The sequence below is a fragment of the Oenanthe melanoleuca genome, chromosome 27 (assembly GCF_029582105.1).
Source record: "Oenanthe melanoleuca isolate GR-GAL-2019-014 chromosome 27, OMel1.0, whole genome shotgun sequence".
NCBI lineage: Eukaryota > Metazoa > Chordata > Aves > Passeriformes > Muscicapidae > Oenanthe > Oenanthe melanoleuca.
This window is the reverse complement of record NC_079360.1, coordinates 3,494,693-3,509,592: the sequence shown is the minus strand read 5'-3', so window position 1 is coordinate 3,509,592 and position 14,900 is coordinate 3,494,693. Positions and strand designations below refer to the sequence as shown.

At 49.5% G+C, this 14,900-nt stretch overlaps 2 protein-coding genes across 2 annotated transcripts; both read right to left on the bottom strand.

The window, feature by feature from the left end:
• LOC130263980 (keratin, type I cytoskeletal 19-like) lies at positions 1-4,795 on the bottom strand. Its single transcript, XM_056511853.1, has 8 exons — positions 4,226-4,795; positions 3,259-3,341; positions 2,773-2,929; positions 2,422-2,583; positions 1,867-1,992; positions 1,536-1,762; positions 1,075-1,220; positions 1-308 (listed from the first exon to the last, which is right to left on the bottom strand). Exons 1-8 carry the CDS (start codon positions 4,793-4,795, stop codon positions 283-285), a joined length of 1,497 nt encoding a protein of 498 aa, XP_056367828.1. The 3' UTR covers positions 1-282.
• Positions 4,796-11,561: 6,766 nt separating this feature from the next.
• Positions 11,562-14,900, bottom strand: LOC130263993 (keratin, type I cytoskeletal 19-like). Its single transcript, XM_056511868.1, has 7 exons — positions 14,370-14,900; positions 13,930-14,012; positions 13,532-13,688; positions 13,290-13,451; positions 12,867-12,992; positions 12,545-12,771; positions 11,562-11,649 (listed from the first exon to the last, which is right to left on the bottom strand). The coding sequence occupies exons 1-7, from the start codon at positions 14,898-14,900 to the stop codon at positions 11,562-11,564; spliced, it is 1,374 nt and encodes a 457-aa protein (XP_056367843.1).

The window sequence follows — 14,900 nt, the reverse complement described above, 5'->3', positions numbered from 1 at the left end:
ACATTTTTCACCAGCAGGTACATAAGTGATCATAGCCCTGGCTGACTACAGCAAGTCGTGGTGCTGGGCCACACACAGCAACACAGACTGAAAAGCAAATAGCAAAACAAAGCAGAATGTGGCCCAATGCTCTGCTCATCCCTCTGACACATTGCTTGGCACGGCTGAGCAACGCAGACGAGCACGCTCCGTGCTCTCTGCAGACACATGCAGTAAATATTCTCTCTCCTCATCCATAGCTCTGCTTCAGGCTTCTCTTCTTGGATATTCTTGTTTCTCTGCTTAATCACAAATCCTTCGGCAAGGCACTGGAGAGATCAAAGGAAACATTACTGTGTTTATAGCAAAAATAGATTCTTTCCCACACTGTCATTCCCTACACGTGATGGTTTCACAAGCCAATTCAATTAGAATTTCAGATAAATACTGCCCCTTCCTGGGAAGATCTGATGGCTCCTGCCAGCCTGGCAGATGGATCTGTCACTGGCTGCAGCACAGGCTGCATCAAAATGCCAAAAGGTGGAAGCTGCAGACTGCTCCAGCAGTGATCAGGCTGAGGGAATGGCACTGGGGTCTGTGCCAGATCAATGCCCCTGCTCGTGTCATTCTCCTGGACCAACTGCCATTATATTTCCTTCTTTCCTTTTCAGTTTGGCTGGAAGTTTTCCCACGAATTAGGACTAGTAGTTATCTGCCAGTATTCCCATGATTCCTGCTTTTTATTTTGCCCACCTGATTTCTGAGTACTTTTCTTTCTCCTGCTCTTTCCTTTGTCCCACATTTCACGTCAGTCCTTTCTCCACGTTCTCCATGGCTTGCCTGCCTGCTGGGTCTGCCCCTCTCCCTTCTGTCCCTCTTCCCTTTGGCAATTCTCATGCATCCCAGCAGAGTCCCAGCTCCCAAAAGCTCTCAGCCACTCCTCTGTGGCTCCTGTCCTGTATTTCCCAGGGGCCCCACAATAAAACTTTCAAGTAGCACCTGTAAGCTACGTGGGGAAGATCTTTCTTCCAGCCCATCAGAGTTGCATTAGAGCAGAGAAGACTGTGGAAATGCAGAGAGTGGAACAGTTCTTACCTTGGATCTCCGCAGCTGCACAGGATGGGATCTGGGCAGATGAAGTGTAAGTGTGGCTTGTCCTAATGATGCCTCCTCCTCCTATCCCACTGCTTCTTGCAACTCCTCCTCCTAGACCCGAAGACTGACCAATTCCTCCTTGCTGACTGAGGAGACAAGAAAAGAACATTTTAGTGAGGGAAATGACAGATAAACTAGAGTTACAGATTTTCAACATCCCTGCTGCTCTCAGTCTGCTTCTCTTTTCAGCAGAAAACTGGCAAAATGTTGCAGTGACCGTTCTCCTTGTGACAGCAATTGGCACAGGGGAGGAAGCAGGTCACCACCATAACACCAGGCAGCCTAAACAGGTCAGTAAGGGAGAAGGAGCTTGGCAGGTCCTTCACTTTGCTCTTATATTGAAATCACCAGGACCAGGGGTATTTTATTTTATATTTTTGGTATATCTCAAGCCTACTTACATAAGGTCCTGCTGGCCGCCCTCCAGCAGGCAGCGGTACGTGTGGATCTCCTGCTCCAGGCGGCACTTGACGTCCAGCAGGATCTTGTACTCTTGGTTCTGGCACTCCATCTCTGCCCGCAGGTCAGCCAGCTGCTGCTCCACGCAGGTGATCTGGCTCTGCAGCTCAGCAAGGTGGTTGTTGTAGCGACACTCTGTCTCGGCCAGCGAGGACTCCAGGTTGTCCCTCTGAGGAGTGACATGGGACATAAGACAAATACAGGCAGCAGAAACACTGCATTTAGCTCTGACTTCTGGGAGATGGATGAGGTTTGTACCAGCTCATCACCCACCTGGCTGAGCTGAGCTTGGAGATCGATTTCCAGCGCTTGCAATTGGCGTCTCAGTTCAGTCACCTGGTTGTTGCACGTCTCCACCTCCTGACCACTCGTAATAACCTCCCGATTCACCTCCTCAATCTGAAATCACCAATCCAGGATAAAGAGCTTCAGGGAATGTGCAGTATGAGTTGGATCAAGTATTAAGGAAGATTAAAGAAGTTAGCAAAAACATGAAATCAGAAAGGTTTGGGTGAAAACTCTCATCTTAACAGTAGTGTAAACCTGGCTGGTAATTCCTCTTGCTCTTCTAATACTGCTGCTTCCAGTTCTTCTCACCACTTACTGCTTTGTACAGAATTTGTACCTCATGTCCCACCAGCATGCAGCGTTTCCTTCAGCCCATGACAAGGACACAGGGTGGCAGTGTCCCTACCTGGTGTCACTTGGTCAGTGTGAACCAATGCTAAATGTTCTTACAACCTTTTGTGAGGTTTTTACATGCAACAAATCCCTGTGGGACTATTGGGTGCTGGCCAGGGAAAGTCAGAACTGTGGGAATTTCCTCACCTTGCACTCGTACCAATCCTCGACTTCTTTGCGGTTGCGTTCAATCAGCGTCTCATACTGGCACCTCATCTCCTCCAGGATCTTCCTGAGGTCTGGGCCAGGGCAGGCATTGACCTCCACGCTCACATCTCCTGTCGACTGCTTCCTCAGACAGCACATTTCCTAGAAACACCAGCCAGATCAGGTCAGGTTTAAAACAAAGGAAAGAACCGAGGGAGCCAAGTTCCCTTACAGGGAGCAGAGTCCCTCTCTGAGGGACCTTCACATCTCCTGGGTCACACGATGGTCTCCATCAGCCACTGCCCCAGGGTGCTGGATCCCACAGGAGTGAATGCTTTGTACAGGACCTACCTCCTCATGGTTCTTCTTCAGGCAGCAGAGCTCCTCCCGCAGCGACTCCAGCTGTGCCTCCAGGTCAGACCTGCAGAGCGTCAGCTGGTCCAGCACCTGGCGCAGCCCGTTGATGTCGGCCTCCACGCTCTGGCGCAGCGCCAGCTCCGTCTCGTACCTGCGAGGGGAGAGGTGAGAAACAAAGAGCAGTCAGTGTCTGACAGGAAAATCCAAACCTTCCCCTCTGAAACACAGCACATGCTGGAACAGCAGCTCGGCTGAGCCCTCACTGCTCCCAGTCTGAGGATCCCTTCTGCTCCCTTTCATCTCTACTCGAAACCAGCTTGGCATCCCAAAGTTCCCCTCCTGGAACTGCCCCTAATTAGTGCAGCTCTAGAGGCAATGGATGAGAGAATTCTTCTGCACACCTCCAGCCTGTCCTGGTCACAGGAGAGAGGCTGAGAGCCCTGAGGCAGTGACAGAGAGGGGACAGCCCCGGGTACTCACTTCACTCGGAAGTCGTCGGCTGTCATCCTGCTGTTATCGATGTTCAGAATGATCTTGTTGTTGTCTATGGTTGCACAGACAATCTGGAAAAGAACATTTGTTCCTGGTGTCTGCTCCATGTCCTCGGGCTCAAGGCACCCATTGCCTGGAGCAACCAGACCCTCTTTCTTCCTCTCTGTTTTAAAATCTTTAGTATTAGGGATGGGAGCCTGAGGGGCGCAGCACGCACAGGGATGTTCAGGGAAGGGCAGTGAAGACATTAAAATGATAAAATTCCTGGTTCAGGTCTAGGAGGTGTAATTACTGTCCAGCACCTACTACAATCCACCTCAGCCTCTTAAATCCAAATATTATAAGATTTAAAGTTTTATGTCAAGAACTAATGATAAGCCTATCTTATTCAGTCCCTTTCCTGGATTCTTTTCCCTTTATTCTTGGTGCATTGACATCCTAGATTTTTGAATTTTAAGTTGCCCATTCTAAATGTGTTATGGCAATGTTCTCTTTTCTCTTAGTTTTAATTACAAGAATTCTACACGAAAGAGTAAACTAATAAGAAAAAGGAAATAAAGTTTAACTGGAATTCTGCAAGACTGATGACAATAATATAAATTCAGGCAAGTTAATGTGATCCATTATTTATTTATTTTTTAGTTCTTTTCTTGCCATATATCTATTTGACCATCTTGGCACAAACTAAATTCAAAAAGGCTACTGAGCCCATCCAGATGCATTCCATGAGGTAACATTTCCCCTTTCAATATGTCTGATGAATAACAGCAACAGAAACAGCCCAAACCCTCCAGTTTACCTCTGAGCTCTGGGCTTTCCACAGGCAGATGTTGTAATAGCTGTTTGCAAAAAGTATTTTACAACAACAATTTGTTACTCCTAATAATGGACTGAGTTATGAACCAGCACCAGACAGAGCCTTGCACGGGAGCAAGCAGCTGAGAGGGGATGTTACCTGGTTCTGAAGATCTTCTATTTCTTTGTAATAGCAGCTGTAGTCCCGTGGCTCACAAAAAGGGCCCTGCTTGGCGTACCACTCCCTGATCCTGCACTCCAGGTCAGCATTCTCTTGTTCCAGGCACCTCACCTTGTCCAGGTAAGAAGCCAGGCGGTCGTTCAGGTTTTGCATGGTGACCTTCTCGTCACCAGAAAGAAGAATGCCATCACCAGCAAAACCACCTCCACCAAGACCCATCCCCATGCCACCTCCCATGCCACCGCCAAAGCGAGCGCTGCCACCACTGAACCCCATGCCTGGACATCCTCCGAGGACAGCGGCTCCTAAGCCGCCTCCGTAGTTGCCACCGACCAAGCTGCCGGTGCTCAGTCCTCCTCCGTAATTCACACCACCGCAGTAGCTCCTCCCAGAAAAGCCTCGGCTCCCGCCTATCCCGCAGCTCGTGTATCTTCCAGAGGAGACCGAGGAGATCCGCGCTCCGCCACCACCACCACCACCAACCACACAGCTGCCCCCGCTGGTCCTGCCCCTGAGAGAGCCAGTTGTCTGCTTAATACTACAGCTCATGGCCAGGCCCAGCTGCAGCGCCAACCCACAGCCCAAAGCAAGATGCAGAGCGTGATACTGAGTCCGACTGCAGGCTCCGGCTGCTGCAGGTCTCCATTTATACCTTCCAGAGGGGGTGTCACCTGTGGGGTGTTTCTTCTTCCCACGGGGCTGGCTAGTCTGGCTGTTTATGCCAAGATTAAATAGCCCATAGGCAGTTTCCCTCTAGAAATCCCAGTTCACAAGGAAGATACTTTACATGTCAGCAGCTTATTCCAAAAAGTAAAATAGTGTTTTATGAGTCATCAGCTTTTTGTATGATGCAAACTTTGCAACAAGTCAAGAAAAAAAGTTGCCCTAGATTATGTACAAAGAAGAAACATTGGTATTTATAACATCAAAGTGCCTTTTATCTTTTATTAATTTGTATTTATTTTATTCTTAGTCCAATAACCATTTTTATATCACATGCTATGGTACAGCTAGTGAAACAAAAAATGGAAAACTAATAGAATTTCTCACTTCTGAAAAGTGTGAACAGTTGTGACTGTAGTAGAGAACAGACATGGGACACTGTGATATGGATGTTGGTCACCTGTTGGTCAACTCTAATACCTGCTTTACTGTGAGATTTCCAAAATCACTGAGGTAAATCCCCCATCGATTTAGTTCCCTATTTATGGCTTAAATTTCTTTAGTCATGCAAACACAAGAAGTCAAGCTGCTCACACTGTGAAGCTCAGGCCTGTTCAGTGTCCCCTGTGCATGAGTGACACACGGGTTGGTGTCAACTGCAGTGTATGAAGGACCTTGCTGGAGTTGTTTTTCAGTTGCTTTGATTGCTGTCCATGCTTTCTCAGATTGTGGTGATGACGGATAAAGACAGAGATGACAGGAAAGGGAGTATCCACAGGAGATACCTCCAGATCCCTGGACTCAGATGCGACCCCACAGGTCTTTGGCATTACGAAGATTGTGCTGTGCACTGAACAAGGAGGGCAAAAGCTTTCTGCATTTCTTATGGAGTTTGTCGCAGCAGTAGCAGGTGTCAGATCAGCCTGGCTGGCCAGAGCAGTACAACCTCCCAGCCAGGCAGGCAACAGCTAAGGGAGAATTCAGAGAACTGGCTCCACCAGTGCCAGTGTCCTTCTCCAGCCGACTCTGTAATGAGAGGATATTCTGCTCTCCGGGGGACGACAGCTTCTGTTCCCTACAGCGTGGAATTTCCATGCAGCTCTTACTCACAAAGCAGCCTTTGACTTGAGGATGTCCATATGTACAGGAGCAGTTGTGACAGATCCCTGTTGACAGTGAGGGTGACACTGAAGGAGCTCTGAGAGCAGCGTCACCTCTGGGAGGATGAGCAGAGAAAACCAACGCTCGTGCTCTCAGCCACCTTTACTGGTAGGAAGTTGGTGACTGCTGTCACCATGGTAGGACAGTGTCCCCAAGCATATTTAGATAGGATCATCTTCACACCAGCAGGAGTTAAAGCCTTCCACTCTCCAGTGGGATAATTTATTTCTTTACTTAGATCAAAAATGATAAAAAGCCGCCTACCCAAGGCTGGCGGCATCCAGGAATATTCATTATTCATGTAGTGCAGGGAAATAACTTGCTTAAGGACAGAGCTGAAGTCTGTCAGAGCTCAGATTCCTCACTGAGACTGCAGTGCCTGAAATACAAGTCCATCCTCCCCCAAGACACAGCCCCTGTGCTCCCCACACAGCCTAGACTAGACTCACAGTCGGGAAAATCATGAGCAAAAAGGAGGAGAGGGAGAAAATCTGGCTTTCATCCGTCATTTTGAGGAATATAATTGAAGACAGGGTGTGGCTGTTGGAGCCAACAAAAATTAATATAATGCTTGCTTGGAGCTTGGGTTCTGCTGGGGAGGTTTTCAGGAGTTACCCAAGAGCAGCCTGCAGAGATGGGGTTGGGGGTGCCTTTCTTTCTTTTGCAGAGTGTTTGTTGGGTTTAGGAGGAAACACTGCAGATTCTGGGTATTTCTCTACAGGTGGGCATGGTGCACTCACCCCAGCTTCCTTCAGCAGTTCTGTGATGGGAAGAAGGAACAGGTCTTGCTCCACTAAACAAACAGCAGGAGCACTGTACAACCTTTCACTCACGTCCTGGTGAAATGCACCATAGACTCCCAAATCCCAATTTACCAGTGAAGATTAGACATGACCATACAATTCTTCCAAAAAACTCATATTTGGGATGCAGTTGCATTCTTTGGAGTTTTTCCGGGCTCCTGCCAATTTCACTGGGACATGGGACATGGAACATGTGTTTGATACAGCAAATGCACCCAGAAGCCAGTCCCTGGCTAACCTGGTTGTATCTTAAAAACAAACTGTGGTGTTGTCTCTCCCCTCATGGCCATGTCAGGGCTCCAGGACTCAGCACACAGACAGACACAGGCTGTGCTCCCTTCAGTACTGGCTTTTTCCCCACTAAACTGATTTCTTTACCTCCACTCTTGTTATTACTGTGTTCCTGTAGCCTTGGGACACAGCCTTGGGGCAGAACACAGGGAAAGGACTGTGCAAGTCTAAAACATAAACGTGTCCCAAAAGGATTTACAACCTCAGTGTAGGACTGGAGGAAACAGTTGGTTTCAGGTGCAGGAAGCCACCACAGGCCCTTGGCCAGGACAATCAGCAGTGCCAGTGCTGCTGAGTCTTGTGGGCTTGATGGAGGAGAAGAAAGAGTGAAAGGGGAGGAAGAGGGGATTAGGGTGAATACTGGTGCACAGGGATGGAGGAGGCAGGAGGATGCCACATTCCCAAGGGGTGCTGTGGGCAGGACAGTCTGGTCTGGTGAGAGCTGTGGCTGTCTGTGCCCAGCCTGGCTCCACATGCTCACCTCACTTTGCTTATCAAAGCTGATAATGTTTTCTTGTGTCAACTACAAGAAAGGTGTGTCTGGTTCGACAGAACTTTGCTTTCATAAGCATTGCCTCAGTGATGTTTGTGCAACCACACTGGAATATGATTTTATCTTGTCACTTGTAATTACCATTAATAATTTGCATAATGGCCATTAGGCATCACTTATTAAACACTGCTTTGATGTGATACTGAGCCGGCTCCAGGCGCCATACTCCCATCCTTCAAATGCAGACCACGACTTTTTCCTGGCTGTGACTCATTGGTTTATACCACCATGTTTAGCCAAATCCTGTAGGGCAACTGAAATAATTACCACAGTGGGTTTGGTAACAGCACAGGCTTAAATACGCCTCAGAGACCGAGAGGACTCCGCTTGAGCTTCTTTCTTGCTGAGTGTTCACATCTGCAGACTCTGAGCATTTGCAGTGCTGAAGGAGAAGCTCAGCAGGACATGGGGGTGGACACAACCAGGTTTCTTCCCACCGAGGTTCAGTCTCCCCTGGTTCAGTTGATGAAGAGTGTTAGATCCTTCCAGGACCTGCCAGGTGCTGACAGTGCAGTCAGGCCTCCAGCACATGCATCTCTGGTGGCACTGCAAGTTATCACAGCAGAGCAGAGTCCTGGAGAATTTCTTAGGACAGATGGGAACAGTGAAGGGTGATGAAACTGCAGCAATTCCACTCTGCACAGAGAGCTGAGCACAGTGCAGGATGGGAGGGAAACCAAGGCTTCAGCCTGTGGTGTCTGCTGCAGAGCCACAGGATCAGCTCACAGCCTGACAGCCTGGAGTGTTCAGATGCTTCCTGCACTCAGACTCTGTCCAGGGGTGCAACAGAGCCAGGCAGGCAAAGGTGCAGGGCAGCCAGAACTCCCCAGACTGTCTTCTTTGATCTTCATATCATGCTTTCTAAAAAGTCTCTTAATTTCATTACACTTTCAATATGTAGCTCATACTGGCAGTTTAAATTATATTATTCTATGTACTGAGCTGAGGAATCTCCTGTTGGGTTACAGCAGCAGTTTGCTCATCTCTTGTAACTCTTTACAAATGTTACACAAGCCAATGAACAAAAATCTTAACCCCACAAATAGTTACTGTGGGTGTTAGACTGTACCTGCCTGCATACCCTATAAAAGAGACTTTTGCAGAGGAATTACAGTTTATGCATCACACCAGAAATATGGCCTGCTTTTCCTAATGCACTGTGCCTGTAATCAGAGATAATTATCTGTGCTGTGCAGTCTGGAACTCGTGGCTGATTTCCAGCATTAGTAATTTACAAAACTAGTTGTTTTCTTCACATTTCTTCACTGATCCCTTAAACCTCTGGTGTGTTAATTCCTCAGGGATTTTTCCTGATGGTGTAATTCCCCTGTTCCTGTTCTCTTACAACACAGACACATCTGCTGGAGCTGTCACAGTGCATTTGACTGTCTGCTTACAGCCTGAGTGCTGATATCACCCCTGCCTCTCTCTGGGACACCCACCCTTGCTCTTTGTATCCTTGGGTTCCTCTCTCCATCCTGTACCTTCAGCCCAAGCCTCTCTTGCTTTGAGATACTCATTTGTTCTTGCTTTACAAGATTTGCATGTTACAAGAGGACAGAATGAGCTCCCATGAGCTGCACAACCCCTCAGCTGCTGTTCAGGCACCAGGTCACTCCTGTTCTGTTGTTCCATGCACCATGTCCTCCCCATTTCATTTATCTTCCCTTTCCTGTGCTGTCTCTACAGCTGTCACCATTTCCCATCACTGTGCAGGTTGCAAACACAGAAATACAACATTGTTTTTCTGCACAGATGCCATGCAGTGACCTCAGAGATGCCGTGTCAGCACCAGGGTGGGTTAACCACCATGAAATGCTGAGTGTAATTAGTGCTGCAGGAATGGGAGATTCAGAACTGAGCAGGGAAAGTAACACAAAGCTTGTCCAAGACCTCATTAGAGCAATTACTCCACAGGGCTAACAAGTGTCCTGGACAGAGCCCAGCAAAAGACCATTCCAGAATTGTCTGAGCTGCTTCTCCCTTTAGAAACAGGCACTAATTCAGACTCACTGTATCCCCAAAGCCTTATTGTTGGAATCCTTCATGTCAGGCCTCTGTCTAAGGTCAGTCATGAAACCCCATCCAACATTTCACCAGAGAAAGGCTGTCAGAGCCCCACAACGAGCAGCAAGGGCTGTGCCACCACTCCCAGCCCATCCAACCATCGCTCGGACGCTGCTGCCAGCGAGGAGGGACAGGCTGGATCCTGAGCCCTGGCTTGCACACACAGCAAAATGCAGTCCTGTTCCTAAATGTGTTTGTCATTCCTTACTCTGGGCTAATAAAACACCAGCAGCTTTTTTTTTTTGTCTGTTTATTGTGTCTCACTTTTAAAAAAATTCTCTCCCACATATTAATTTGTCTCAGCCTTTTATCTTCCCACATGTTGCCAGCTGGTTCTTCCTGTTTGCCCTTTTTACAAATTCATTTAGAGGTTCTTTATTTAGTGTTTTCTCTGGGAATTGTTTTCCTCCACCAGAAGGGTGTGGAAAGTCCAGCAGAGCCTGGCTTTCAAAATTCCTGCTTTGGTATTATTTGAGAAAACTTGTTGGTCTTGATTTTATCCTGTTAGTGTGTATCTATAATAACTCAAAGGTGTCATGAACTACATAATCCTGTGTGATATTATATTATATTATATTATATTATATTAGCATATGCCTACTTTAGTGAAGACTACCTTTTCTTTCCAAGGTCTCTCTCAGTAGCAGACTGTCAGTCAGACAGCCTTGAGATTCCCTCCCTGCCCTCTGCACAGCCTCTCTGGGTGTTTCTTTCCTCACCACCGTCTGTTTCATGTCTTGGCTCATTCTTCCTCCTCTAGTAGCAAATATCCCTTCCTTCAAATATCTGGTCCTTCTCCTCCACCCTCCATCCCCATCCTCAGCCTCTGAGTTCAGCTGGTGCACTGATGGAAACATGGCTTGTTTTCCTTTGTCCCTGTAGTGATTGCTGTGTGGATGGAGACTGAAGGTGGAGTCATAAAACATTTTTTTAAATACTTTTATATTTATTTACTTGTAGAAATTATATCTCAGGTCCAAGGCTGTGTCAGCAGGAACAAAGTTTTATTGGAGACAAGCCTTGGTCGCTGTTAGAGTACGGCCACAACCCAGGGGAGCCTGAGTGAGGGGCAGTGGTGGGATCAGAGCAGGGTGGCCAGGAGGGGCCATCGTGCAGAGTCCCTCTGACTGCTGCTGGAGCACAACTGAGAGGTCCCAGGTTATTTTTGCCTTGTTTTTCCAAAAGACTTTCTCTTCAGAGAGCTCCTCAGGAGATATGCAGTGGGGCTGGCAGGGACTCTCTGGTCTGCAGTGACCTGAAGGAGAGTGGGAAGAATAATTTTTTCAGGGGTGGCTGCATCCTGTGCCTTTCTCTTACACCCCTTTGCTTTTGTACTGACCTTTTTCTTTCCCTCTTCTCCCCACCTTTGCTAAATTTTATTCTTATTGAAAGACTTGTCACTGACTCCCCTGCCAGTTCTTCATTCCCATGTTATGCTGCAAGTCTTGCTTAAGCACACATTTACTGCTGGGCACCCCCCAGTGTCAAACACAATTTCTGCACAGAGGTTTATACATAAATATTCCATAGCTGCATCCCTTTTCAGTGCTTCCCACCACAGCCCAGTTCATCCCAGTGCCCCACCACCAACAGTCCCAGCTGTGATCCTGAGTGCCTGACTCCAGCCCAGCCTCTTTCCTGGGAAAAGCCCCTCCAGCCCCTCTTCATCACCCGGAGAAGCCTGGAGACCTCTCATCCTGCTGCTGAGCAGGCACCCAGCACTCCAGCAGCAGCTGATGGTCCCAGCCCCGGAGCCCCTCACCTGGAGCCCCGGGGCTCAGGGCAGGCAGGGCTGGCACAGGCTGCCTTTCAGCCCCGCGCTCCTCCCGGCTGATGTGGCACCGACTCCTCTTCCCGCCGACCCTCTGTGGAAAAAGGCAGCTCTGGACACCCAGCCCCCGGCATTGCCACCCTGGAGATGTCCCCCTGCCCTCCTCTCTGGCTTTAGCTCCTCTCTTCACTCGCAGCCGCCGCTCCCCCTGCCAGCCCCGAGGGTCCAGCTGCAGCCACCGTCCACCTCCTTCTTTTGGCAGATGATGCTTTTCCATCTGACACTCAGGATTACCCCGGGCAAGCACTAACAGTGCCCTTGGAACAAAAACTGATTTTTCATATTAATAATTTAGGACTGAAGAGTCCAGGGGAGCTCGAGTCAGGACACCACCATTCCAAAGCCTCCTCTTCCAACACAACAAAGGGAGTAGGTGGGTGCTCAGGGCAGTTTTGTTTGTGTGCAGCCGTGTCTGGAATTAACAGCCTGGCTGTTTCAAAACCTCACTCAGTGGAAGGCAGGGCAGAGCCAACTGCTTTGCATACAAATTAAATTTTCCAAAACTTTAATTAAAATTGTTGTGTGAAACTGAAAATGTTTAGATAATTCATTGTTTCAGTTAATTTAGCTGCTAGTCCCTAATACTGTCTCATTCTGAAAAACCAATAAAACTCAGTTACATGACTTTGCCCAGCTCCTGGAGAAATTGCCCTGAAAGAGCTGCTGAACTGTGGCAGGGGCACACAGAGCTCTGGGGGCTCTCCCAGCCCATTCCCTATCCCAAAAATGGTCTTTGGTGACAAATGTCCCTGGACATTTATCAAAGACAAATCCTCAGATGCCTCATGGTTTTCTAATCAGCCCTGTCTCATAACAGGTCAGCACTGGTTCCTCACCACAGTGTTGCTTTTCCTACCAGGATCAGAAATTTTCATATCCCTGTAAGGCAAAGCCCTGAGATTTTCGGGTGCCCAGCTCTGTTTGCATACATGATGTCGTGCTGGCCGCCCTCCAGCAGGCAGTGGTAGGTCTGGATCTCCTGCTCCAAGCGACACTTGACGTCCAGGAGGGTCTTGTACTCCTGGTTCTGGCACTCCATCTCCGCCCGGATCTCCGCCAGCCGCTGCTCCACGCACGAGATCTGGTTCTGCAGCTCTGCCAGGTATTTGTTGTAGCGACATTCGGTCTCCGTCAGAGACGATTCCAGGTTTTCTTTCTGGGAATAGAGCAAACACACATGTGCCTGGGTTTGACACAGGCACAGCCCTGGCTGCGAGAGCTGGATCTGGGAGCCCGTGTGGCATCACCCACCATGGTGAGCTGGGCCTGCACGTTGATTTCCAGGGCCTGCAGCTGACGTCTCAGCTCCGTGACCTGCTTGTTGCTCGACTCGATCTCCTGGCTGCTTGTGACCACCTCCAGATTCACCTCCTCCACCTGCAAGGTCAGAAAAGAGCAGCCCTTTCCTCACATCTCAGGGTGTCCAGGACCTCCCCACACCCCGCAGTGCCCTGAGCATGTCCAAGGCTGGCACCCAGTTTATTCTGACACCATGAGGTGGCCCCTCTGCCGTGGGTGGAACACAGAAATTGGGCAGTACAGTTAGAGAGAGCTGAGCACATCTGTGACACGCTGTTATGAGGACACTTCCTAATCCCTGATTTTTCCCTTCCTAATCCCTGATTTTCCCTCCCCCTGGGGCAGAGCTGGGTGCAGCTCTGTGGGCCGTGGTACCTTGCAGGCGTACCACTGCTCCGTCTCTTTGCGGTTGCGCTCCATCAGCGTCTCGTACTGGCACCGCAGATCCTCCAGGATCTTCCTCAGGTCCGGGCCAGGGCAGGCATTGACCTCCACGCTCACATCTCCTGTCGCCTGCTTCCTCAGACAGCTCATTTCCTGCAGGAAATACGTGTCTGTATCAGTAATATCCATCCATATTCGGGGGGACTTTCCTTCTTGATTCCCTGAGAGCTGACCTCCTCGTGGTTGGTCTTTAGGCAGCACATCTCCTCTGTCAGAGCCTCACACTGCAGCTGCAGGTCGGTCTTGCAGCTGGCCAGCTGGTCCAGGACGGGCCGCAGGTTGCAGATGTCGGCGTCCACGTTCTGCCGGAGACCACACTCGGTCTCGTACCTTAAACCACAGGCAGAAAACAAAGGTCAGCATGTCAGCAAAGCAGGGCAAGGCCTTCAGCTGAGGTTGGGAGAAAAAAATTTAAGATCAAGTTCTTCTGCTTCAGACATGCAGTGCTATGAACATTGCCGGTGGTATCAGAGATCTGTTTTACTATGCAGTGTTTCAGGCAGAGGGTTGGGATCTCCCCATCATCACCCTTCACCTGCTCTCCCATGGGCCAGCAGGGGATTGTACTCACTTCACTCTGAAGTCATCAGCAGTCATCCTGTTGTTATCAATGTTCAGAAGGATTTTGTTAGTCTCCATGGCTGCACACAGGATCTGGAAAATAAATTGTAAGAAGAATATGTGGGCTGGCAGCTTCCTCTGCCTCCAGAAGACCCTGGTGGAAACACCTACCTGGGGTATTTTATAATTATTCCATATATTTGTGTTATTAATCAGTTATATGGCATAACAACAGGGAAACCCACGTGCCAGCTGGGTGGACCCAGCCTTGCTGAAGTGTCAGTGCTCAGTAAATGGAGAATCCCCCTCCCACAGACCATCATTTCATATAAACCACTGCTTCAGCTGCCCCTCCTGAGCCATTGCCTCTGCCCTTTGACAGGGCTCTGTGCACATGTGAAAGCAAAGCCCAAAGAAATATTAAAATCTTCTTGACAAGCAAGGGTTTACCTGGTTCTGAAGGTCTTCGATTTCCTTGTGGTAGCAGCTGTAGTCCCGTGGCTCACAGATGGGCCCCACCTTGGCGTACCACTCCCTGATCTTGCACTCCAGGTCGGCATTGTCCCCCTCCAGCAGCCGCACCTTGTCCAGGTACGAGGCCAGGCGGTCGTTGAGGTTCTGCATGGTCGCCTTCTCGTTGTTAGCAAACAGGATCCCATCCCCACAGCCAGCGCCAGCCCTGGGGAAGCCAGCAAGCCCTCGAGTGCAGATGCCTCCAGCGCTGAATCCCAGGGCAGAACAAGCTCTCTGTGCGGCTCCGAAGCTGCCGCCAGCCGCGCTGCCGGCGCTCAGCTGCTTCCCCAGCAGCCCCTCGCTGACGCTGCCCCCGGAGAAGCTGCCAACCACAGCACCCAGCTCGTAGGCAGCGTGTCTCCCTGAGGAGGCAGAGGAGACCCTCCTGCCAGTGCCAGCTGCATTGCTGCCCGTGCTGCCCCTGCCCTGCGTGCAGGTGGTGACAACCTGTCTGACAGCACAGCTCAT